At 44.0% G+C, this 24,864-nt stretch overlaps 1 protein-coding gene across 2 annotated transcripts in view; it reads right to left on the bottom strand.

Annotated features, from left to right (window-relative positions):
• SRBD1 (S1 RNA binding domain 1) overlaps positions 1-24,864 on the bottom strand; it is a 179,325-nt gene that overhangs the window by 146,930 nt on the left and 7,531 nt on the right. The window contains exons 3-11 of one of the 2 annotated variants that reach the window (XM_081188467.1): positions 24,370-24,550; positions 22,088-22,426; positions 19,898-20,064; positions 17,868-17,985; positions 15,649-15,787; positions 13,172-13,268; positions 11,398-11,533; positions 2,670-2,773; positions 774-881 (exon numbers count right to left, since the gene is read on the bottom strand). In XM_081188467.1, the coding sequence (XP_081044593.1) occupies positions 774-881; positions 2,670-2,773; positions 11,398-11,533; positions 13,172-13,268; positions 15,649-15,787; positions 17,868-17,985; positions 19,898-20,064; positions 22,088-22,426; positions 24,370-24,550 (1,389 nt within the window). The remainder of the gene's footprint in view (positions 1-773; positions 882-2,669; positions 2,774-11,397; positions 11,534-13,171; positions 13,269-15,648; positions 15,788-17,867; positions 17,986-19,897; positions 20,065-22,087; positions 22,427-24,369; positions 24,551-24,864) is intronic. The other variant, XM_081188468.1, reaches the window with a different exon arrangement.

The following is a 24,864-nucleotide window of genomic DNA, read 5'->3' on the forward strand; positions in this document are numbered from 1 at the left end:
ACCACAGAGCCTAGGGCTTGCAATCAGAAGGTTGGCAGTTTGAAACCCCGTGACAGGGTGAGCTCCCGTTGTTCAGTCCCAGCTCCTGACCACCCAGCAGTTTGAAAGCACTTCAAGTGCAAGTAGATAAATAGATACCGCTCCGGCGGGAAGGTAAACGGCGTTTCTGTGCTCTGCTCTGGTTCACCAGAAGCGGCTTAGTCATGCTGGCCACATGACCTGGAAGCTGTCTGCGGACAAACGCCGGCTCCCTTGGCCTATAGAGCGAGATGAGTGCGCAACCCCAGAGTCGTCTGCGACTGGACCTAATAGTCAGGGGTACCTTTACCTTTATCTTTAAAAAATTATGAAATAAAAATATCATAATATGGACTTCAAACCGGTTTTGGACTATACAGTGGTACCTCGGTTTACGAACTTAATCCATTCCGGAAGTCCATTCTTAAACCGAGGCATGCTTTCCCTAATGAGGCCTCTCACCGCCAGTGCCCTTCCACCAATCAGCTTCCATTCTTAGACCGAGGTAAAGTTCTCAAACCAAGACACTATTTCTGGTTTTGTGGAGTTTATAAATCAAAAATTGTTCTTAAACCGGACTGTTCTTGAACAGCGGTACCACTGTATACCGCTATATCACCCAGCCCCAGTGAGCATTGCCTTGCTGTATTTTTTATGAAAGTGCTGCTTCTAAATTTTAAGCAAATACTTTTTATTTGATATTCCTACATCACGGTACACAAGGCAGTTTACAATGCATAAGGGTGTTGCTTTACCTGAATTCTCTGCAGAGAAGCGGATAAATAAGGCGCTTGTAGGAGTCTTCTGTTGAATAACGTAGAAGCTCCATTAATTCAGGCTGCGCATAGGCCTTTGGTCTCCATCTGTGCAGCAAAATGTTTAAAACTAAGATTATTTGGTAACATGTTGCAAGTGTAACCTGCCGAAAGCCATACTATAGCTTCAGCAGAATGGAGTTTTAGCACAGGGTTTACAAAGTCCATTACAAATACCCTCTTTATGGGACTTGGAAGTCCTTGAAACCTGCAGACTAACTTCTTCTAAGAATATCCATACATACAAGGTGGTTAACAAAATCTGTCAGAAGCCAAACAGATGACAAAGTTCCTACCATCCTACTACTATGGGTTCCTACTATCTACCAAATTTGTAGGAAATTAACTCAAGTGTAACAGCTTGAAACAGCCTGGCCAAGTCCAGAAGTAGCACAAGAGAATATGGGGCACTTGTCACAATTTAGAAGCATGGTCAAATCTTCACGGTCACAGCCAGCACCTATTGGTTACCCAACATGTATTTTATGAGCTAACTGCCAAGACTACCAAAGAGATAAATGGAAAACTGGCTACTACGGTCATGCATGCATCAATTCATTTCATGTACATCTGTTTAAGATCTTCTGTTGCTTTGGATTTCCCAGATAGAACTTTGACTGACTGCTGCTTTGGGTTTTCCCGGAGAAACCTTAGATCTTCTACTACATTACGTTTCCCCAGCACATAAGAGTTCAAATAAAAACAGTCAACAACAGCTGCTAACCCAGCAAGCATACAAAACAACAAGAACCCCAAGCAAATCCAGGCAACTATTGCTGTTATAGCCAAAGGTCAATGGATGAAAACTGTGATCCATAGAGTCACTAGATCAAGGCTCATCTAGCCACAAGGGGGCCTTAAGAGTTCTACCAGCTTTAGCCTCAACCTTCTCCGTGCAAAATATTATTGCATTATACAGATGATGTTATTATCTTGGATCTGATCCAGGTTTCCCCCATCTCCATGCCCAGTGCTCTATTTGCTGGCCAAGCCAGCAATTACTGTTCCAGTTTACTTTGTAGGGCACATTCCCATCGCAGGGTTGTCATGTGTCCTCTTTTTCTAGGATTCTAGGATACATCCTCTTTTCCAGGTCTGGTTGCCACATGTCCTCTTTTCCCCAGACACGACCTTCTTTCAGGATTAAAATTTCTGTCTGGGTGGATTTTTGAAATTTGGCACAATACAGTAACCCAGAAGAGAATCACAACACAGCAGCATCTTAAACTAGCTACATACTGTATGAATCCCTTCTCTTGTGGCTGAACTAAAAGGACGCTGGTTCGGTTGCAAGATCTTGGAGAAGGAATCTGGGAGTGCAAGAGTTAACATCCCCGTCTCCTTCAGGAGAGCCCATATGTACATGTACAGTTTAATAAATTGTTCTGTGCACACTTACGTTCACAAAGATGTGAACGTGAGCCCAAATACTTTCATGTGGCAAGTGAGGGAGCAATATGTATTATTATTATTTTGTTGCTGAAAACTAAGAACATTGCTACTAGCAATATATCACAGCTTCTATAGCCAACATATAGTAGGGGGTTGGGACACAGGTGGCGCTGTGGGTTAAACCCCAGAGTCGGTCACGACTGGACCTAATGATCAGGGGTCCATTTGCCTTTACCTTTACTAGATCTAAAGCAGCAATAGCCAATGCTACACCCTCAAGGTATTGCTGGGTTGCATACAACTCCTGTCAACCCTGATTATTGGCCATGTTGGCTGAGTCTAATGGGAGAGACTCCAACATCTGGGGAGAACCACATTGGCTAGTCACTCCCAGCTTAAGGGATCAGAAAAACAAACAAAGCATTGGTATGCCCTCATACAGACCTTGCATTTACACACCACCTACAGAATTCAAACTTCACGCCGTCAGGAATGTTGACCTTCACTGTCAGGACTTTGAGATTCTCCCCTCGGTTAATGGCTAGAATCTAAACGGCAAATAGAAATGGAGAACACATATGACACACATAACAGGCAGGGAACACCTTCAAAACCACAGCGAATCTATTGATCTAGTGACTGTGCTGACTGCAGGGGGACCCATAGTTTGACTGCTTATAAGGCAGCTTCGTATGTTCACATGTGAAAGTGCTATTACAGCTGTATTATTGTTAGTTGCTCAATGTGCCAAAATGGCTTCCATAAAACCAAAACCTAGAGATGAATGAACTATGTTTTCAGTGGGTTGAGTGTGGGGGAGGGGGGTCCTCAGTTTTGCCCCTCCCCTAATTTAGTAAAAGCAGAGTTATGCAAAACTAAGTATGCAAATCAAGAGAAAGAATGTATATGTGGTCACCTTGCATAATGTATACAGGATGTAGAATCCCATTTTTGCTAGACCAAGATTTGGATTACCTAGGTGTAGAATTTTAATTTTGTTTTGGAACCACAGGGTACACACAGGCTTGAGTACTGGTTTGTTTTCATACAGATCAATCAGCTAACTCTGAAATCTTACTTTGCACGTCAGATGTAGGGGCAGGTGTGCACAGCTTAGCCAAAAGGGGAGACCCAACAGGCCTCATTTTTATTTATTTTACTTAGGAAAATATTTATATACCACTAAATCATAGAAAAACATTGAAGTGGTTTACAATTATACCTACATCTATATCTACAGAATAAAAACACATACGGGTTTAAAATCAGAAACCATCAACTAACTATTATGGAAAGATGTTATCTTAATTGCCTGCACAGAGAAGTTTTCAACAGGCATCTGAAGCCACCTGTTGAATCCTTACTGCCAGGACTGGGCCAATGATATTAAAGGCCCTACTTCTTATCGGTGTCAGAAGGGCCTCTCTGACTCAAGGGACAAGCAACGACACTCCTGCACTTGACCTCAATGGCTGAGAAGGGATATAAGGGTTCAGGGAATCCCTAAGGTACCCTGGAGCTAAGTCATTCAGGGCTATGTAAATGAATACAGGGATCTTGAACGTGGCTCGATAGCAGATGGGCATTTACTAGGCCTGTGGGACAAGGGTTCCCCACCCCTAGGCTAAATCCAAAGGTGTATTCAGAGTGCATAAGCTCCACAGGATGCACCAAGTCACATAAACCCAACTAAGCGACTGGGTTGCATGACATCTGGATGACTGCTAAAATGTATTTAAGTACTTTTCATGTATTTAAGTACTTCCCCACCTTTCAGTGTGAGCTGCTCTGAGTAACAAAGATTCTCCCCTGCCCTGTTTATACAGGGACAGAGAGAGAGGGAGAGAGAGAGAGAGAGAGAGTCAAGGCTGTGCGGAGATTTAACCAAACTGTTGTCACAATCCCACTTGACCCAGACAAAATGGTTTGGAAACCCAAAGATCATCTGAGTACAACCTAAAGGGTCAAAGGAACCAGAAATGATCCCAACCAAGGGACCCATCTCATGGATGTCTCACTTGATAACTACCACCCATCTCTCTGACCACAACCCAAGCTCTGCCTTGATCCTGGATTCTCCCACTTCATCCCTTGGGCATCCAAAGCAAAGGCAACAGCAGATGCAGTAGGAAGGCCTAAGTCAGCATAATAATGCCTGTTTGACTGCAAGAACAGGATGTCTGGACTAGATAGGCTAATAGCCTGATCCAGAAAGGCTCTTCTTATGTTCTTATGGAATAATAACATTTCCATGAGATGATAAGTATTCATTTTAACTGTCAGCAAAGGGGTGGAAAACAATGATTGCTATGTACGTGGAAATCCACATGCTCCCGAAAGTTAAGAAAACCATACATTTCCGATACATTAGACGTGCAGAGAAACCATTAAAAAGCTGTTAAAAGTTGACATTCCTGTGTTGCCGTGCATGTTGATGTACGCTACGGGCCCTCAGCCCTGTCACAAGCAAGCTTGCTGTGTCAATCAAGAACTTTAATTCAATCACTAGCTAACTCAGACATGTCACATATGTTAAACACAATGGTCTAAAAATGACCTGGGGGCATCGCACCAATTTATATTCCTCAGCTTTCCCTGTGCATGTTGACATACCAGGCCTGACATATCATTGAACAACACAGCAAATAATAAAAATTACATGTGAAATGTTATAGCATCAGGTACCTTGACTGCCAAAGCAAATGCTCTCATGCAGGAATTAGGAGGGCACACATTTCCCGAACGAAAACAAAACACTTTCATGGTTATTCCACACTGGCAAGAGTGTGTGTGTGTGTGTGTGTGTGTGTGTCTGTGTGTGTGTCTGTGTGTCTGTGTGTCTGTGTCTGTGTGAAAGCTAAAACAGATATCTGGAGTGAAATCAAAATTATGTTTTTCGGCAAACAACTTCGTCAGATACAGATATCATTGCTCCTGACTCGCAGGGGTTTTTCCCGACCAAGTACCCTATTTCCAAGCCCCTCCAAACAAACTAGCTTGACAAACAATGGCTTGAAGAAGAGCATCTTCTCATTAATAGCCAACCCCGATGAGCCAAATTTAGCTTGGAAACTAAGTATCTGTAGAAAAGTAAGCAAGTTACCATCCCCTTAGGCCAGTGTTAGAAATTAGCCAGGCGCCAGGTGCGTTTTCTACTGGTGTAGATCCAATTGTGACTATGTGGAGAGTTCTGGGAGCCAGGTTGGCAACCACAGCTTAAACACCTCTGCCTTAGTCCATAGATAATGTCATTTCCATCTCAACTGGGTGTGTTTCTCCTCCTTCCGTACTGGGACAAGTGAATTGTTGTTAAGAGGAAGCTACAGTCAAGTAATGTTGAGATCATAGAATCGTCAAACCATAGCATTGTATGGGACCCCCAGTCCAACACCCTGGCGAACAGACATTCCACTGTGGCGATTTTAACTGATTTTAACTAGGTGGCACTTGGCCCCTAGCTCGTATATCTGAGCTTTCAACATTGCCTTAGGCCTCAGTGAAAAGGGGTTGGTTTCTTCTTTGGTGATCACTCATAGTCAAGTAAGATTGTCTTCCATAAACACGGTTTTAGCAATGAGTCCGTAAGTGACTGTGGAGGCCAATTCTTGATCCACACGTCCTTCCACAGTCCTTTGGCCTGATCAAGTAAAGCTTTCTATGTGGGTAAACCAACCCCTTTTCACTGAGGCCTAAGGCAATGGGACATTCGCTGAGAAACCAAAATGCTTGTTTACCAAGCTATTGCACTACCAACCTTACTGTACGCTTGCGAAACATGGACCACTTACAAACGCCATCTCCAACTTCTCAAAAGATTTCATCAATGGTGCCTCCAAAAAATCTTACACCTTTATATATTTTATATAAAATATATTTCCCCTCATCTACTGACTACCAAGGACCCTTTAAAGAACCTGCAGTGTTGATTGGCAAAACACCTTCAAACTCTACAATTCTACGTATGATCGCTACAAGAATTTGTTTAAATTTTATACTGTGAGTGGCCGTACATACGTGGAAAAGTAGGATAAAAATCATCATTAGCAACAACTGGATAACACTGAGAGGAAGCACACCAAGAAAACACAAGGCAAGAGGAGCTTGGAAGGGGATGAATAACAGAGAAGATATAGGCAAAGTGAAGCAAACAACCGGGAGCTGCAGGAGAGAGGAGAGCTGGAGTTCACATATTGATTGGAAGGAACCAGCAAATTTCTGGCTGCCGGCCAGTAGTCCTTGCTTTTTCATGTACAGGCTAGTTTCGAATCACAGCCCTTGTTCAAATAAGCATGCAGCACAGGAAATCCATTTGAAAAGACTCAGGAGAATTCAGGAGGAAGGTGAAACTCAAGGTTAGCAACAAAATCCTCAAATGGCTTTTTCATTTCTTAGCTAACTGAAGGGCGAATAAAAGCACAGCATGGAATCCACACACCACTTCCTCTGAACCACTGCAGATATAACGTTCCCCACTCTCCTACCTGTGCTTAAAAAGGTTGGGAGAAACCCACTGGCTCATTCACAACCTCTTTCTGTCTCCTGTGCAAATGTCCCCACTCTTTCCTTTTCAGCATTATCCGTGGTGCGGCTAATCTTTGCGCTAATGTGATGAGCTTCAAACCAGATTCTAAAGCAAGGATTTGAAGCTTGTTTCCAAAACCCTGGTTCAAGGCTAACCCTGGTGAACATTAACTTTGGTGCAGAGGTGACACTGCACGGCGGTTAACACGGCCAAAGGAAGGCAGGAGCTCATGTAAAAAAAAGAGGAAGAAGAAACTCGATTTGTTTTGTTTATATATTGCAAGTTGCTTTGAGTTACACCTTGGTGAAAAATCAACTGGTAAATTTAATAAATGAAATAAATTAAAAACCAGTTAAACCAAGCTGGTTCCAGGCTCTAGCGGACTGTCACTTACCCTGTAGTGGAACCTCTCTAACTGGCACCAGGCAGCTGCCATTTTAATTTCCCACCTTGCCCCAAAGGCACACTACCTCAGGGCACTGTGGGAAATGGGCCATGGCCAATTAGCAATGGTGAGCCCTGCTGGGACTCAAGAACCCCATCAGATGCCTGGAAGAAATTTAAAGACTATTTACAGAAATATTGTAAAATTAATGAATGCTAGAAAGATGTTGGATAGAAACTAAGGGGTTTCCATCTGTAATGCTTTAGGAGATACGAAAAAAAAAGGTTTACAAATGGGTAAAAGCTTAATGGTAAGGATTTGCTGAACTAACAAATTGAAGTGGAATACAAAGAAGGGAGGTATGAGGAGGTCTGGGGAAATAAGTGTAAGGAAGATATGTTATGGAAAATTATTTGTTTTTTCACTGTTTTTATGCTGTATTTGTATTTTGTTTCTTTTTATTTTTCATTTTCATTGTTATATTTTAAAAACTTTAATAAATATCTTTTTTTAAAAAAAGAACCCCATCAGATGCCTATGGGAGTGCTCTATTAACCTTGCCTATGAAACCGGGAAATATTAGATAAGCATTGGGAGCCTGTGGTGGTTTAGTCGCAATGTAGGCTTTGAAAATCAGTAGGACTAATTTGGAATTTCTGCAAAACAATAACGAACAACAAACACTTAAAAAAATAAATAAATCCCAAAATGCTGATGTTCTTTTTCTTTTTTTTACTTTGACATTGGGAACATTTGGCACACGATGTATATATAAGTTCACACACACACATATATATATATACATGTATTTTTAAAACCTTCCCTTCTTTCAGGTCACCTTTAACTACAATTATTTAACCTTTTCTCGCCACTCGGGACCAATTTCAGCTGACAGGTTTAACGCCGCGTGGCTCAGAGCACTCGTCAATCACAGGGATGTTCTCCAAGCCATTCAGCAGTGCCGCAGTGGCTGACACAGGAGACATGACATCAGACAAGACGTCTGAGGTTAGATTTAGAAGATGGTGGAGCAAAGACTGAACAAACTGGGGCTGAGGGCACAACTAGGAGGAAGGGGGGGTTGGGGGTCAAAGCGACGGAGAGCAAAGTAAGCCTTCCAAACTCCTGCCGGTCCCAGGAGGAAATGATTAAATGCTTCATTCTTCCTCAGCCACTGTCTCGGAATAACAAGGCATGTTCCCTTGTATCTCTGGAGAAACAGTTTGTTCGTACTAAAAGGTCTGCTGCAAATCTTTCCATTGGGCTAATCCGTAATGACCTTGACTCGGTCCAGCTGCCCTCCGCCATCTGTTCAAGGGCAGCAAAGTGCAGGTGGGAAGGAGGGGGGAGGCACAAAAAGAGGCTTGCAAGGATCAGACCAAATGCCAGTGTAGTCCGGTACCCTGTTCTCATGGTAGCCAGTCAGATGTCAGTGGGACCAGAGTTCAACAACGTCTCTCCTTGCTTGTGATTCGCAGGAGCTGGTATTCAGAAACATACAGTTTCCAACAGCAAAAGTGCGAACACATAGCCACTGAGAGACACATTCACAGAGGCTAAGGCAGCGAAGATAGCTCAGTTGGGGAAGCATGAGACTCTTAATCAGGGACATGGATTCGAGCCCCACGAAGCGCACAAGATTCCTGCATTATAGAGGTTAGATTAGATTGGCCCATCAGGCTCCCTTCCAACAATTCTACGATTCACTAAAATCATCCAAGATGGTGACCGTCACTTGCAGGAGCGAATTTGACATTTTAAGGCCTGTGTGCAGAAGAACTTCATTTTTTAAAAAAAATTATTTTTATTAACTGGCCAATCACATCAAATTTAATCATATCACATAAATTCCGAATTACAAAGCCGAATTTTAAATTTTGTTGGGGGGGACCCATATTTCAAGATCCGAAGGGGGATTCTGATCATCTTCTTGCTGCTGCGTTAATGTCCCAATCAGTCCAAATCAGTCCAAACAAAGTTCATAGTTCTATCCCATCTTATCTTGCTGTTTCCACATCACATCTTGTTCATATATTTTTTCTTTTTTCTTTATGATCTCTTCTGATAGTCTCCTTAAGCCGATAAACACCAATAGTAATAATAGTCCTGTGTGAATGTTCCGTTCTTCCAATCCTCAAATCGAGATGGTTTCCATATATCGTCTCCTTCATGGATAACATCACTCTTTCCATCATAGTCTCGTAAAGCTGTCGCTCTTAAGTCCCACTGAGGAGTTTAACCCACAATATATAAACAGCTCTATTTCTCTCTTTCTCCTCCCAGACTCAAGACCTCCGACAGAACTTCCCAATATGGTGACGGCATTTTTAACTGCATCATTCCCAAGCTCTTACACATTCCACGCTCTTCTTAAAACGTGCTTTGGTTCGAAAGTTTATCTCCACACAGCCTTAAATCCACAGCTTAAGTCCTTAACACGACATTTCTGACTCATAAGGGGAAGGGATTCTTGTTTAATCACATAGGGAAAGAAAGAAGTTTTTTCCCCTCCCCCATCAGTCATTTGCCGTACCTTGTCTTGGCGTATCTTCTCATGTTTTATTCTTATCTTGTTTTGTCAGAGATCTCTTCTGTTAGCAGTCTTTACTCCCCCTTCTTTCTTGAAACATGTGCATTCCTTTCATCCAAATTGTTTCCTTTGTTTTTTTTTTTTATAAAAATTTTTTATTGCGTTTCTTTCCATAGGTGAACAAATTTGTTTGGACAACCATATACAAGAAACATTTTCCATATATATAAAGAAAACCATAGAAAAAAGAAAAGATCATTATAAAATTTTTTCGACATCTTTTTGGACCTCCTCGCATCCTCTCAGCATTGCGTTCATCATTCTAACCAATTCAGCAATTTATTATCTTATTTCCCAACTTATTATACCTTTGTATTTATTCCAAATTGTTTCCTTTGAAGTTCTGCATCTAGTGGCGCGAATCAGGGACGGCGTTCAGGAGTGCCAAAATCCCACAGGAGGGCTTTGTGCCTAGTGCCCCCACCCCCACAAATTCGGGGGTGGTATAGGGCACAGCAGGCAAGGGCTGTCCCCCCCACAATCCTGGGGGGGGTTAAGGAGGCTAATTACCCCCATCATAGCCTCCAAATTACCTCGTGTGGGTCGGAGAGATGTTATTGTCAGCCATCTTCCAATGCACCCCCTAGTGGCCAATGCACCCCCTAGTGGCCAATGCGCCCCCTAGTGGCCCCTTCAAAATCTTCCTCTCACACTGGGAGCCAGTGTGGTGTAGTGGTTAAGAGCGGTAGATTCGCAATCTGGGGAACCGGGTTCGCGTCTCTGCTCCTCCACATGCAGCTGCTGGGTGACCTTGGGTTAGTCACACTTCTCTGAAGTCTCTCAGCCCCACTCACCTCACAGAGTGTTTGATGTGGGGGAGGAAGGGAAAGGAGAATGTTAGCCACTTTGAGACTCCTTCGGGTAGTGATAAAGTGGGATATCAAATCCAAACTCCTCTTCTTCTTCCCTTGTTTGTTTGTTTCAACAATTTGCATGCTACTTAATCACAGTAGTGTAGCCTTCAGATTTATTTTTTTTAAAGCCCTCAGTAAGAACTGGAAGTTCAACGGTGGGGAGAAGGGAGCTGTCTGCCCTCAACTGGAGGGGAGTTTCACGAAATTGGGCCCACCATTTTGAATGCACAGCTCCTTGTAGATAGGAATCGTGTGTACAGGCCAATAGGGGATCACCAAGAACAGCTCCCCCGAAGACCTCTGGGATTGGACAGGGATCTAGGAGATAAGGCTGCCCCCCTGAGGTATCCTGGGCCCAAGTTTACAGGGCCTCGTAAATTAATAAATGAACCTTGAACCCAGTCCAGTAGCTTCTGATCACTGGAGTTATGTGCTGGCAACCATCTGCCCCCATCAACAGTCTAGCCACAGTGCTTTGCACCAGATGGAGCCTCTGTGTCAGGCACAAAGACAGCCACCACACAGATCACCTGCAAAAAACCAAGCTTTGAGTTTACCTCTGCATGGATCACCATAGCCAGATTATCCCTGTCCAAGAACAGCCATAGTTAGCGTACCAGCCAAAGCTGATAAAAGGCACTAAGGCTATCTGAGCTTCCAGTCATGAGGAGCACCCCCAAAGTCCAAACCTCTTCTTCCCAAGAGAGTGCACCCTCTTCGTTGCACTGCTTTCAAGGTTTTGTGCTGCTAAATGGCCTACAAATTTGTTTAACAGATAAATAATATTCTATGCAGCGGAGGGGCGATCATTAAGCACCTACCTGGTGATGCTGAATATTCTTTATATTGCAAGAAAAATTCTGGTACAGGTGAAACTTGTTGACATCTTTTTCATTGGCCTTTTTCGAGGTCACTTTTGCCAAGGATGACTGAATACAAATGTACTTTCTTTGGCATCTATATTAAAAAAAAAAAAAATTGAACAGAATTCGAATAGAAGTCATGCTAATGTCATTACAAGGACTGATAGTGACTTGCCCGTTATCATACTACGTTTTAACAAAACAAGCGATTTTCAGAATTAAGGAAGTATCCCAATAGCAAAGCAAGACAGAGCAGAAAATGACAGAGGCTCTTGGGCTTGGGTCTTCCAAAAGAACAGGGTGTTGCACTAGATGGGGCCTTTGGCCTCATCCTGCAGGACTCTGTGCATGCTCATATGCCAAGCAGCCAAAGATGGAATCTGCTACTTTGGCTGCAAGCAACCCCAGCGTCCATGCCCTGATTCAGGATTCTGCTTTGATCCTTCCTGTTCACTGTTGGGCCACAATGGATTCCAGTTCCAGGGGTTTCGCCCCCCCCCCAATGGATGACCAAGGTCTGATTCATATGGAGTAACATTCGCTTCATGCAACATGCAAATCTGGAGCACTGGTGCTGGCTGGGCTTCCCTATATTCTTCTAAGCACACAAATGCCTGGGTAGCTCTGCACATGAAATCCCTGGTTTATGCAGAAGATGAAAACCAGCTGGATCACATCAGAGGTCCACGGGGGCCTCCCTTTTGCCTGCCCTGAACCACACTCCACTGCCACCCTCCTTGTAAAGGACAGGACTTGGGAGCTCACTCAGTGCTGCTACACAACTGTCTGCAGGTGGTATGCTGGCATAATAATAATAATAATAAAATTTATTTATACCCCGCCCTCCCCAGCCAAGACCAGTCTCAGGGCGGCTGACACCAGGTATAAAAACAATTGATTGAAACACAACTTAAAAACAAGATTAAAATACAACATTAAAACATTAAAATGCAGCCTCATTTCAGTAGGAACTCAAATCAAAAACTTTTTTTGGGATGTAAACGTCAAGTCTTCACCAAGGCCAACTATCCAGACTGGTCCTACGTGGGCCAGAAAAAAGCTAGGGAAGTCCCCAAATAAGAGTTCCATCACAGAAGGAGAAAGGAAAAAGGAAAGAGGGGGAGGGGGTCAAGTTGATTCCAAGCCAAAGGCCAGGCGGTACAACTCTGTCTTACAGGCCCTGCGGAAAGAAATCAGATCCTGCAGGGCCCTGGTCCCATGAGACAGAGCGTTCCACCAGGCCAGAGCCAGTGTTGAAAAGGCCCTGGCTCTAGCTGAGGCTAATCTGACTTCCTTAGGGCCTGGGACCTGTGGGGTGTTGCTATTTATGGACCTTAAGGTCCTCCGTGGGGCATACCAGGAGAGGCGGTCCCATAGAAACGAAGGTCCTAGGCCGTGAAGGGCTTTACAGGGCTTTAATGTGGCCAAACAGGGAGGGCCTTAGCTGTGCGGTAGAGCACCTGCTTTCTTTGCAAAAGCCCCCAGCTTCAAGCCAGGTAGGGCTGGGAGAAGCCCCTATCTGAAACCCTGAAGCGCTGCTGCCAGATGGTCTACAAGACAGCTTCCTATGTACCTAAGGAGTGCCAGTGTTATTTTCCACCTGAATCCATACCTGACGAACCCCTTCCACTGTGCCTATGAAGACAAGACAGAAATGAATGCATAAAAGCTGCAAAATAAGAATTTAAGTGGCCTATGATAAAAGCAAACTGCCTGTAACAACGGCACTTACAAATCTCTGATGAAATCCAGCGTCTCTTTATCTTTAGCAATCATGTCAGCCAAGATGTGCTGCACTCCAGATTTTACTTCCTCAACCGTGGAAAGACCTGGAAGAAAATATATTTGAGCCTTGTGCTATTCATTTCATTCCTATATTTTATGCCCTGATAACGTCCACAACACTGTGGATGTGCTCCAACATTTAGGAGCTATATTTAACTATCAGTCCTGAGTAGGGATAATTTGAGGAACCTTACTTTGCTGGACACTGTCTAACAGATTCAAATTTAGAACCTGTGCTTTAAAAAATGCTCAATTAATCTTTTTTTAAAAAAATACCAAGAAGAAAAACTTCTCCACAGATGAACTAGAAAAAAGTATTTACTAGCTTCTCTATAAGAATAATATAAAAACCAGCCCGTTTTATTGTCTAATATTGCCCCCTACAGATTTATCTATAATTACACTAGGAGACATTGCTAGATATAGTTGCAAGCTTTCGGTTTTAAAATTGATGTGATTTTCAGCATGTCTTGGTATTAATTTTTTAAAAGGGTAAGAAAGGATATTTTCTTCCTTCTTGTATTGTGATTGGATGAAAAGTCTTCATATTATGTGAATTTTTACAGGTATGGGTGGGTGTTTATTTTATGGCGTATCTGCATTTTAAATCTTTGCAAGTCACTTTGAAAGACAGATACATTCAATCAATAATAAAATACACAGAATTTGTGATTTAACAGGAGACTTTAAAAAAAACACCACATTTCAATAGCAATTTTCTTCTCTTCAAAAGCAGAATATTATTCCCATCCAATACTGCAATACTTCCCATTCATTTCTTTATATCTGCCTCTGAAATTAATAGGGGCCTTATTCTTTGTATGTTCTGTTTTAGCAGGTCTGTGAGAATACAATAGATGGTTGACTGGTGTTTTATTTATTCTTACTGTATTATTATTGCAGTTATACCCACTACCTAGTGGGACATCTTCAGGAGAAGAAAAGGAGGAAACCCTACACAAATCCACAGTGGAGTCCCTAAGATGGTTGGATGGTGTCTTGTATGCCTCCTTCTGGCAACTCCTGCAGCCAAGCTGGTGCCAAATGTATTACTCTGCTTTCCTTTGGACCATGTCAGTAAGGATCTTGTCGCCTGGGCAGCCCAGTCCTGTTTTTGCTAACGCAGCAAAAACAATGCGGGAGGCAGCAGTTGCAAGTTAACGGTCTCTGCAGCCACAGCAGCTGTTGTGATTCTTCAGCAGCTTGATTTTTTAATTTTTAGCTTATTTAACATAATTGTTACAAAATATAAGCAAAATATTGCAAATACATGCATACATATATATTTCAAATAAGCACATATATATGAAAAAAGGAACAAAAGAGAAAAGAAGAAGAAAAGAAGAAAAAATAAAGAGAAAATAAGAAGAAAAGTTGGAAGAATTTCTTCTAAATTTATTCTACAAATCTCTACAAATATTGATATATTGAGATTATTCAGCAGTTTGATTTCACCGCTAGAGGTGAACTCCATTGCCTCTCAAGGCAGATGTATTTTTAAAATATAAATCTACCGTATTTTTCTCCCTATAGGACACCCTTTTTCCCCCTCCAAAAATGAAGGGGAAATCTGGGTGCGTCCTATGGGGCGAATGCAGGCTTTTGCTGAAGATTGGAGAGCGAGAGGGGTCAGTGCGCACCGACCCCTCTCGCTCTCCAGGCTTCGGGAACACATCCGCAGCCTAGGCAGCCCTGCGGGAGGTCCCACAGGGATGTCTAGGCTGCGGATAGCAGCCTGCTTCCCGGAGCGTCGGGCGCCCTGAAAGCAGAGCGCCCGGCGCTTCGGGAACAACTCCGCAGCGTGGGGAGCCCTGCAGGAGTTCCCCGCAGGGTTCCCCACGCTGCGGATAGCAGCCTGCCGCCCGGCGGGCGGGGCGCCCTGAAGCAGAGCGCCCCACCCGCCAGACAGACATCCGCAGCGTGGGGAGTCCTGCGGGAGTTCCCCGCAGGGCTCCCCACGCTGCAGATAGCAGCCTGCCGCGCCGGGCAGACATCGGCCAGCCCCACAAGCTCGGGGGACAGCAGGGAGGCACAGCGCCACCATCCCGCTGTTCCTCGACCTGGTTCGGTTTCCCCAACCTGCTTTTGGGGGGGAAATAAAGGGAAATTTTTTTTTCATTTATTTCCCCCCCCCAAAAAAAAACTAGGTGCGTCCTATGGGACAGAGCGTCCTATGGGATGAAAAATACGGTATATACCGCCTTTTCCTCCAAGCAGATCATGGTGATGTACATGGTTCTCTTACTCCCATTTTATCCTCGCAACAACCCCGTGAGGCAGGTTAGGCTGAGAGATGGTGGCTGGCCCATGGTCACCCAGTAAGCTTCACAGCCAAGTGAGGAATCAGACCCTTGTCTCCTAGGTCCTAGTCTGACACTCTAGCCACTGCACAACACTCTCTGCTTCAGGAAAGGACGCCCTTACCTTCGACACTGGACTTGACATAAGAGTGTAGGTTGAGTTCTCTTGGGTTCTCAATGAGCAAATTTGCAGCATGGTCCAATCCCAGTTGCCTGGCTCTTTGTGCTTTTGTTCCTTTGCTTCCCGTTTTATACGGCGCATACTAGGATAGAGAACAGAGGCTGGATGTAAAATGCATGTGGTGCCACACTCTACAGAATATCACAGAGCGTTGGTGACTTCAAGGTTGGGTTACTGCATTGTGCTCTATGTAGTGCTTCCCTTGCCCTCAATCTGGAAGCTGTAGTTAAGTTCAGAATGCTGCAGCATAGTTGCTGACAGGTGTGAGACCCTGTCAGTCTCCGCACAGAGATCAGCACTGGTTGCACATTTGCTACGGGGCCATGTTCAAGATGCTGGCATCTTAACAGCTTGGGAACAGCTTGTTCATGTGATCGCCTGACCCCACATATGCCCAGTCTGCCCCTTCAGTCTGTGGAACTAGCACTATTATAGGAGTCACATAACAGTCGTTCTGTACTTGTAAGTAATACATATTTTACCATGACAGCATCTGCACTCTGGAAGTCCCTGCCTATTGACATCTTTGCTCTTCTCATTTCGGCACCTGGTTAAAACATTTTTGTTTAGGCAAGCCTACCCAGACACACATATTGGTTGTGTGTATTTTGTTTTTCTAAGCTAGTGTTAATCTTAATAATCTTTTGGATATTTTTAATACCTGTTTTAAATGAACGATTTTAGTATTTTATTTTACACTTTTGTAAACCACCTAGAAAGTATTTTTTAACAATCAAATTGTATATAAATTTTGTTAAAGTAAATATTAAAAAGGGCAGTGACAAGAAAATAGGCATTTTCTGCCATTGGCCCTGCAATCTGAATGCCCTCCCCTCCACCATATACTGTATATATTTTTTAATTATTTTTATTATTAAAATTGGTATACCACCTTTCATCCATTGATCTCAGGGCAGTTCATGGCATATGACAATATAAAAACCACAGTAAAATTTCGTGAAGCAGCAACCATCAGTTACTTCAGACACCTTGTAAAGACTCATATTGTTGTCCAGGATTTCCCTAACTTGACCCATAAGACAGGACCTTGTTTTATACAACTAAATCCCCTGAATTCATGTTTTATTTGTTTACTGCAGGTTTACGCTGCATTTTTGTTTCAGTTATAGTTACGGTATATATAATATATAGATAGTTATATATAAATATGGGATGCGGGTGGAGCTGTGGGTTAAACCACAGAGCCTAGGATTTGCGGTTCGAATCCCCGTGGTGAGCTCACCCAACGGGTGAACTCCCGTTGCTCAGTCCCTGCTCCTGCCAACCTAGCAGTTCAAAAGCACATCAAAGTGCAAGTAGATAAATAGGTACCGCTCCGGCAGGAAGGTAAACGGCGTTTCCGTGCGCTGCCCTGGTTCGCCAGAAGCGGCTTAGTCATGCTGGCCACATGACCCGGAAGCTGTACGCCGGCTCCCTCGGCCAATAAAGCGAGATGAGCGCCACAACCCCAGAGTCGGTCACAACTGGACCTAATGGTCAGGGGTCCCTTTACCTTTATATATAAATATATATATTGCTATACAATGAAACCTCAGTTTTCAAATGTCTCAGCTGCTGAACATTTCGGGAACCAAACGCTGAAAACCCGGAAGTGAATGCTTCTGTTTTCGAACACACCTCAGAAGTTGAACGGTTTCCGGGTTACATTCGAAAACCAAGGTTCCATTGTATATTTTTGTTTCACTTATATATATGTGGGTGTGTGTATGGAGAGAGGGGGGTGGGTACACCAGCTGGATATTTTTATGTATCAATTCATAAATACTTTAAATAAATATTTACTCTGATTTTTTTCTGCCACCAATTCTCATTATCCTTTTGCACTTTACAAGGAGCATTCATAGCAAAAATCGCAAGAGGTACACAGAATGCTTTGCATAACAATTATATGAAAAGGTACACTCTGAGCCTTAAAAAAACATTCTTCTAGACAATGTTGAGCCAGATGGTTTGACTTGGCATAAGGCATTCTTCCTATGTTCCTAATTGAGAATGCATCCTAGTATTCACCCCCATAATCCTCTGCAATGAGGAAGAGGTTCTCAGAAGACAAAACATTTGTGGATAGGGGCATGGATGTTGGATGAAGCAGTGCTTTAAAAGAATCTACTGGATTTACATTTTAAAAAGAAGATACTAACCACGTGGTCCAACTCCTCCAAGGTTCTGCAGTTTAATAAAGCAGTCAAAAGGCTTTCCGAGAGTTTTCCTTCTTTCTTAAGTTTCTGGATCGATGCATGAACTTTTTTCGCGACAGTCCTAAGATTAAAAAGCAAAGGAGGTGAATGTCATACCAATTAATGCACATGTAGACACACCACTCCTAATTCTGCAGGCATCTCCCAGTGTGAAGAAAGAAATCTGCATGGACTCTGCGACTGCAAAGGACGTAGAGTACATTTACATAGTGTCCCACTTCATCGACAGAAGGGGCAACTTCCCAAGCCAAGGCAATGCGTCCATTAAACTGTCTCGAACTGGAGCTAATTCATTCAGCTCTACCAAAACTTTGGAGCGGACTGTGGCATCTCAGACAGGTTCTGCAATCCACCCTGGACAAACTGGCAGTGGGCAAGCCAGCTCCTTAGAGATTAATGCATTTCCTATATTATATCTCTCCCAACCTAAAGGCCTGTAGGAAGGCAATGTACCAGAACATCCTTCTAGGCAGCCTTTCTCAACCTGTGGGTCCCCAGATGTTGTTGGACTACAACTCCCATCACCCCTAGCTTGCAAGGCCAGAGCTGAGGGATGATGGGAGTTGCAGTCCAACAACATCTGAGGACCCAAAGGTTGAGAACCACTGTTAGAGCATTGGGAAAGGGCCCCAGCGCAGTAGTAGAGCAACTGGTTTGCATGCAGAAGGTCTCAGGTTAGGTCTTCAGCATCTCCAGGAAAGGTGAGGAGAGGCTCCTTCCTAAAACCCTGGAGAACCTCTGTCAGTCAGTGTAGACAAGACTGAACTAGATGGCTGACAGCCTCCTATGTAGCTTCTGCTCACCTGAAAACAAGTTCTAGTTTTAGGGGAGGCACCTCCTTTACTAGAAACCAATTCCCTTAGTAATGTTTCTTAGACATCCATTTGTGTCGCCTAGAACAGGCATCCCCAACCTGCGGCCCTCCAGATGTTTTGGCCTACAACTCCCATGACGCCTAGCTAACAGGACCGGTGGTCAGGGATGATGGGAATTGTAGTCCAAAATATCTGGAGGGCCAAAGATTGGGGATGCCTGGCCTAGAAAACTTGGACAAGGTTTTTTCATTTTTTATAAATTCATGATGATGATGATTAATCCAGAATGCGGCAGCTAGACTGGTGACTAGGAATGGCTGCTGAGACCATATAACATTGGTCCTGAAAGATCTAACACTGGTTCCCAGTATGTTTCCGAGCACAATTCAAAGTGTTGGTGCTGACCTTTAAAGCCATAAATGGCTTCAGCCCAGTATACCTGAATGAGCGTCTCCACCCCCATTGCTCAGCTGAGGTCCAGCGCTGAGGGCCTTCTGGCGGTTCCCTCACTGCGAGAAGTAAGGTTACAGGGAACCAGACAGAGGGCCTTCTCGGCAGTGATGCCCGCCCTGTGGAATGCCCTCCCATCAGAAGTCAAGGAAATAAACAACTATCTGACTTTTAGAAGACATCTGAAGGCAGCCCTGTTTAGGGAAGTTTTTAATGTTTGATGTTTTATCATGATTTTAATATTCTTTTGGGAGCTGCTCAGAGTGGCTGGGGAAACCCAGCCAGATGGGCAGGGTATAAATAATAAATTATTATTATTATTGTTATACGCATTTAAATACTCTAAACAACTCGGATTCAAAATATCTGAAAGGCCTTGTCCTTCTCTACAGGCCCTCTCAGCAGAAGGAGACCTCTCAGTAATTCCAACACTCTTGTGGTGGGGGGCAAGAGAGGATATTCCCTCCCGCCCCACAAAAGTGTGTTTTGTACCTTCACTATACAGCTTTCACTATACCAAGGCCTACCCAATTCCTATGATTACAATCTGCTTTGACTGTTTTTAATTATAAATGGTTGCAATTTGCCCTGCCCTGGGACCTGCAAGTGAAGAGAATGCCGTAATTTAAAACTTATTAGTATTATTATTGACTTTTTATGTGTCCTCTGTCCCTTTCCATTGCCACCACCCTCCACCCCACAGCATACTGTAGTTCTTCCAGTGTCTGCTGCACTTCACGCAACGCATCGGCCTCCATGTTGTTTATAAGCTCTTTCCGATACCGGGCAATGAAAGGAATAGTATTGTCGTCGTTGAAGAGGCGGATTATGTTCGCACACACCCATTCTTCAACGCCAGTCCTTTGCGACAAGACCTGAAACAGTAAATAAGAAGCCCAGCAAGTCAATTGGGATTCTCACAAAAGAGGGTTGTTGTTGTTGTAGTGTGGTACCTTGGTAGTCAAGCACCTTAGTTGTTGAACAAATTAACTCCCGAACGTTGTAAACCCAGAAGTGAGTATTCCGGTTTGCAAACATTTTTTGGAACCCGAATGTCCGACGTGGCTTTTGACTGGCTGCAGGAAGCTCCTGCAGCCAGTTGGAAGCCGCGCCTTGGTTTTTGAACTGTTTCCAGAGTCAAACGGACCCCCAGAATGGATTAAATCTGAGAATCAAGGTATGACTGTATAAGCTTGTGCAGCCCAGTGCAGTGGTACCTGTAGTTATGAACTTAATTTGTTCCAGAGGTCTGTTCTTAACTTGAAACTGTTCTTAACTAGAGGCGTGCTTTCGCTAATGGGGCCTCTTGCTGCCGCTACGCCCCCGGCACACAATTTCTGTTCTCATCCTGGGGCAAAGTTCTCAACTCGAGGTAAGTCTTCCCGGTTAGCGGAGTTTGCAACCTGAAGCATTTGTAACCTGAGGCGTTTGTTACTTGAAGTACCACTGTACTGTGTGGGAGAGGGCAGGCTGGGGTGAGGCAACAGAAGCAAAAGAGCTCCTTCTCTTTTCTCCTGGCAGTGAAGAATAAGCCTGGCAACCCCCCCCCCCAAAAAAAATCTCAATCTCCAGCAGCCAAGGCCAGCTCACCCAGGAGGCAAGGTGAGGCAATGTCCTCATGGCAGCAGGCTCCAGGCAGCTGGGAGGGCTGTCAGATCTGGCCTCTGGCAAGCATACCTCTTGCCACCTCCTGCCACACCATCCCATCAGATGTCAAGGAAATAAACAACTATCTGACTTTTAGAAGACATCTGAAGGCAGTCCTGTTTAGGGAAGTTCTTAATGTTTGATGTCTTTATCATACAGTGGTACCTCAGGTTACATATGCTTCAGGTTACAGACGCTTCAGGTTACAGACTCCGCTAACCCAGAAATAGTGCTTCAGGTTAAGAACTTTGTTTCAGGATGAGAACAGAAATCGTGCTTCAGCGGCGTGGCAGCAGCAGGAGGCCCCATTAGATAAAGTGGTGCTTCAGGTTAAGAACAGTTTCAGGTTAAGAACAGACCTCCGGAACGAATTAAGTACTTAACCTGAGGTACCACTGTATTCTGTTGGGAGCCAGATGGACAGGGTATAAATAGATTAATATTTGTTTGTTTGTTATTATTATTGAAGCCATGTTGATTTCTTGTTGTTTTAAAATTAAATACCTCAAAAATTACCTCAGAGCAGCTAATGCTTAAAAAGAAATGGGGACATAAGAAACAACTGCCTTATATAGAGTCAGCTCATTGGGTCAATTCACCCCAGATGTGTCTACACTGAATGGCAGCATCTCTCCAAAGTTTCAGGCAGGGGACAATCCTGAGCCGTACCTGGAGATGCCAGGGATTCAATCTGGGATCTTCTGCATGCAAAGCAGGTGCTCTAGCACTGAGTTACATCCATTCCCAATATAAAATATTGGGAATGAGAATTAACTGCCTATAAAACTGTTGTACTTCTTTTATGAATAAGCTTTAAAACCTGTAAACCAGAATGAAGGTGAACAAGATATACCGTTCTTTTTTAATTTTTCAGTATCTCCCTACCTGTGGAGTTTGTAAAGCCAAGTTCAATAGTTTGAAAAACAGAAACCTCCTATTCCCCCCTCCCCCGCCATTCTGTTCACAAATATCTGAATGACCTCTTTTTGATATTCCCTCATGAAACCCAACACTAATTGTAACCTTCCTACACCATTGCTTTCGCTCGGGGTAGGTTCTCATTAGAACAGGGGAAAGTATGCAATTTATTTTATAAAAATAAATAAAGGCTAATTTGCTTCCTGGAATACATCCAGCACTGCTATTATATACAACAGAAACCAAATTTATGCCTTGGTCCAGACCACAGGCTTTCTTTATGCTGCAACAGGTTTATGTGAGCTTTGTTATGAAAGGGAAAAGATCTCATACCTGCACAATGTCCCAGTTCATTTTATGGTCTTCGTCCAATTTGGCACTCGCCGCACATTTCACAGGCTTTCCCTGAGGACATGTGGCTGATTTTGATTTTTTTAAAGGAGGCTCGTCGAATGTAAAATCTTCTTCAGACTCTTCCGACTTCACTTTTCGTTTCGTTGCGGCGGCACTTGTGGAGGGTCCTTCGGCATTCTCCAGGCTGTGGGCCGGGCGCCCTTTCACGGGGAGCTTTTGGGCTGCAGATCTCGGCTTGACATCTTCCTCTTCCTTAGGCTGCAGCGGGTGAAACTCACCTTCGTTCCCTCCAGGAGCAGCAATAGGCACCGATGTGTCCTGCCCAAGCCACCAAAAACACGTTTAGAATGCACGTTGATGAAAATAAGAGAGATTAAACACATGGATGTTGCACGGCCTAGTCACATGATGGCACCAGTTTCAGCCTCGCTCCAAGAGTCATAAATGGATATGCTGGAAGCCACTTTGGATGTACAACTGTAGGGTTCTGGCCATTCCGTAAGCATAACCTCAGAACAAAAATGCATCACTAATAATAATAATAATTTATTATTTGTACCCCACCCAACTGGCTGGGTTTCCCCAGCCACTCTGGGCGGCCTCCAACGAAGATTAAAAATACATTAAAATGTCACACATTAAAAACTTCCCTGAACAGGACTGCCTTCAGATGTCTTCTAAATGTCAGGTAGTTGTTTATCTCTTTGACATCTGATGGATGGGTGCCACTACCGAGAAGGCCCTCTGCCTGGTTCCCTGTAACCTCACTTCTTGCAGTGAGGGAACCGCCAGAAGGCCCTCGGCGCTGGACCTCAGTGTCCGGGCAGAACAATGGGGGTGGAGATGCTCCTTCAGGTATACTGGGTTGAGGCCATTTAGGGCTTTAAAGGTCAACACCAACACTTTGAATTGTGCTCACTAAGTGAATGTAACTTTGTTATTAAGTTGTTTGAGTTTAAGTTTTGCGAGGTAAAGCTTTGAACCATATTTTTAGGCAGAATTATTTCAATACAAGACTCAGTTTTGTTCATCTAGAGCACGCACATCCAACTCCCAAGAGACTGCAATCTACTCCCAGTATTTAAAAAATCTACCCATTGTCATTGGCAAGAACTTGTTTGGAGGAGCTTTGCCCAGTTATTGAGCTTTCGGGGGGGGAGTGCAAAAAAACGCTTGCACAACACTCCGCCACCCTCCCTCCTTTCCCCACTCTGCCGCCACCGCAGGGAATACAAGCTTTTCCAGCGGCAACAGTGGCAATGGAACCTAGCACCGGAACGCACGAACATTCATTGCCCACTTTATTTAATCCCACGATCGACCTGGAGCACCACAGCAATCCATCTGTTGATCGCGGTCAACAAGTTGAACATGTCTGATCTGGAGGCACAAAATTAATAATTCCAAAACGATGGACACCGACTTGGGTGGCTTTAAAAGAGGACTGGACAAATTCATGGAGAATAGAGCTATTGATAGCTACTAACTGCAATGGCTCAACTCTGCTGGAAGCAACAGGAAAGAAGCTCTTATGCTCAGGCCCTGCTTGAGGGTTTCTCACAGGCTCCGGGAGCAGGATAATCGACCAGACGGGCCATTGGCATGAACATTCATGTGTTCAGAGACTTTCCCATTCTCTTCCATAAGTCATGGATTGTGCTGTTCATGCGACATAAATTCATCTGATGCCCAGAACAAAATGAAAGGTCAGATTCTGCTTGCATGAAGTTCTGCATGCACACAGCAAAGGGTCTGCACAACTTTAGACTGTGGATATGGGGATCTCCAAATGAAGACCCCCTGCTCCCACAGAAATTTATTTTTACAAGGACACAGGTGGCGCTGCGGTCTAAACTACTGAGCCTCTTGCGCTTCCCAATCAGAAGGTCAGTGATCTCAATCTGTGTGACGGGGTGAGCTTCTGTTGCTCTGTCCCAGTTTCTGCCAACCTAAGCAGTTCGAAAGCATACCAGTGCAAGCAGATAAATAGGTACCGCTGTGGAGGGAAGGTAAATGGCGTTTCCGTGTGCTCTGTCACTCGTCATGGTCCTCTGTGCGTCAGAAGCGGTTTAGTCATGCTGGGCACATGAAAAAAAAGCTGTCTGTGGACAAACACCGACTCCTTTGGCCTAAAGCGAGATGAGAACCCCATAGTAGCCTTTGACTCGACTTAACCATCCAGGGGTCTTTACATTTATGACAATTGTTATCCACTCTTTCCAATGCTTTGAAAAGTAAACTGCTTACCAAAAACGACTTACCAATTCCTCTTTTACTGCCACCTTCTTGGTCCTTTTCCTAGGCACAGCTGGTTTCTTCTGCGCAGCTACAGTGTTTTTTTTCGCTCTCGACACTTTTGTTTTGGGCGCACTGGCCTTCCTTGCAACTTTCTTTTTGGGCTCCCATTCCTCTTCATGCGTTTCCTCTTCCGATTCTGAAGATCTAAATAAAGAAGGAACTGACTTTAGAGAAGCTATATGTGATTCTGTTGTGTTAAAGAAAGGGGGAGGAAAAAACAAATCTTAGTATTTGAGGCCAGGGGGCATGCAAGAGATCTCAGAAGCACAATGGAGGGCAAGGATGGAGGTAAAAAGAACAAATTGCTGCCGCTGCTTTCTGAATAGCGGGGTGCCCATCATGAGTAACTCAGGATCTTGAAATTGTAGTCCTATCTTTGTGTTAAATTCAGCTAGCCGCCAGGGAAACAGGCAGAGGTGTGGAACAGTGGCATGGCCTTTGCTGAGGTAACAACATGT

Source organism: Podarcis bocagei (assembly GCF_964188305.1).
Source record: "Podarcis bocagei genome assembly, chromosome: 3".
Classification (NCBI taxonomy): Eukaryota; Metazoa; Chordata; class Lepidosauria; order Squamata; family Lacertidae; genus Podarcis; species Podarcis bocagei.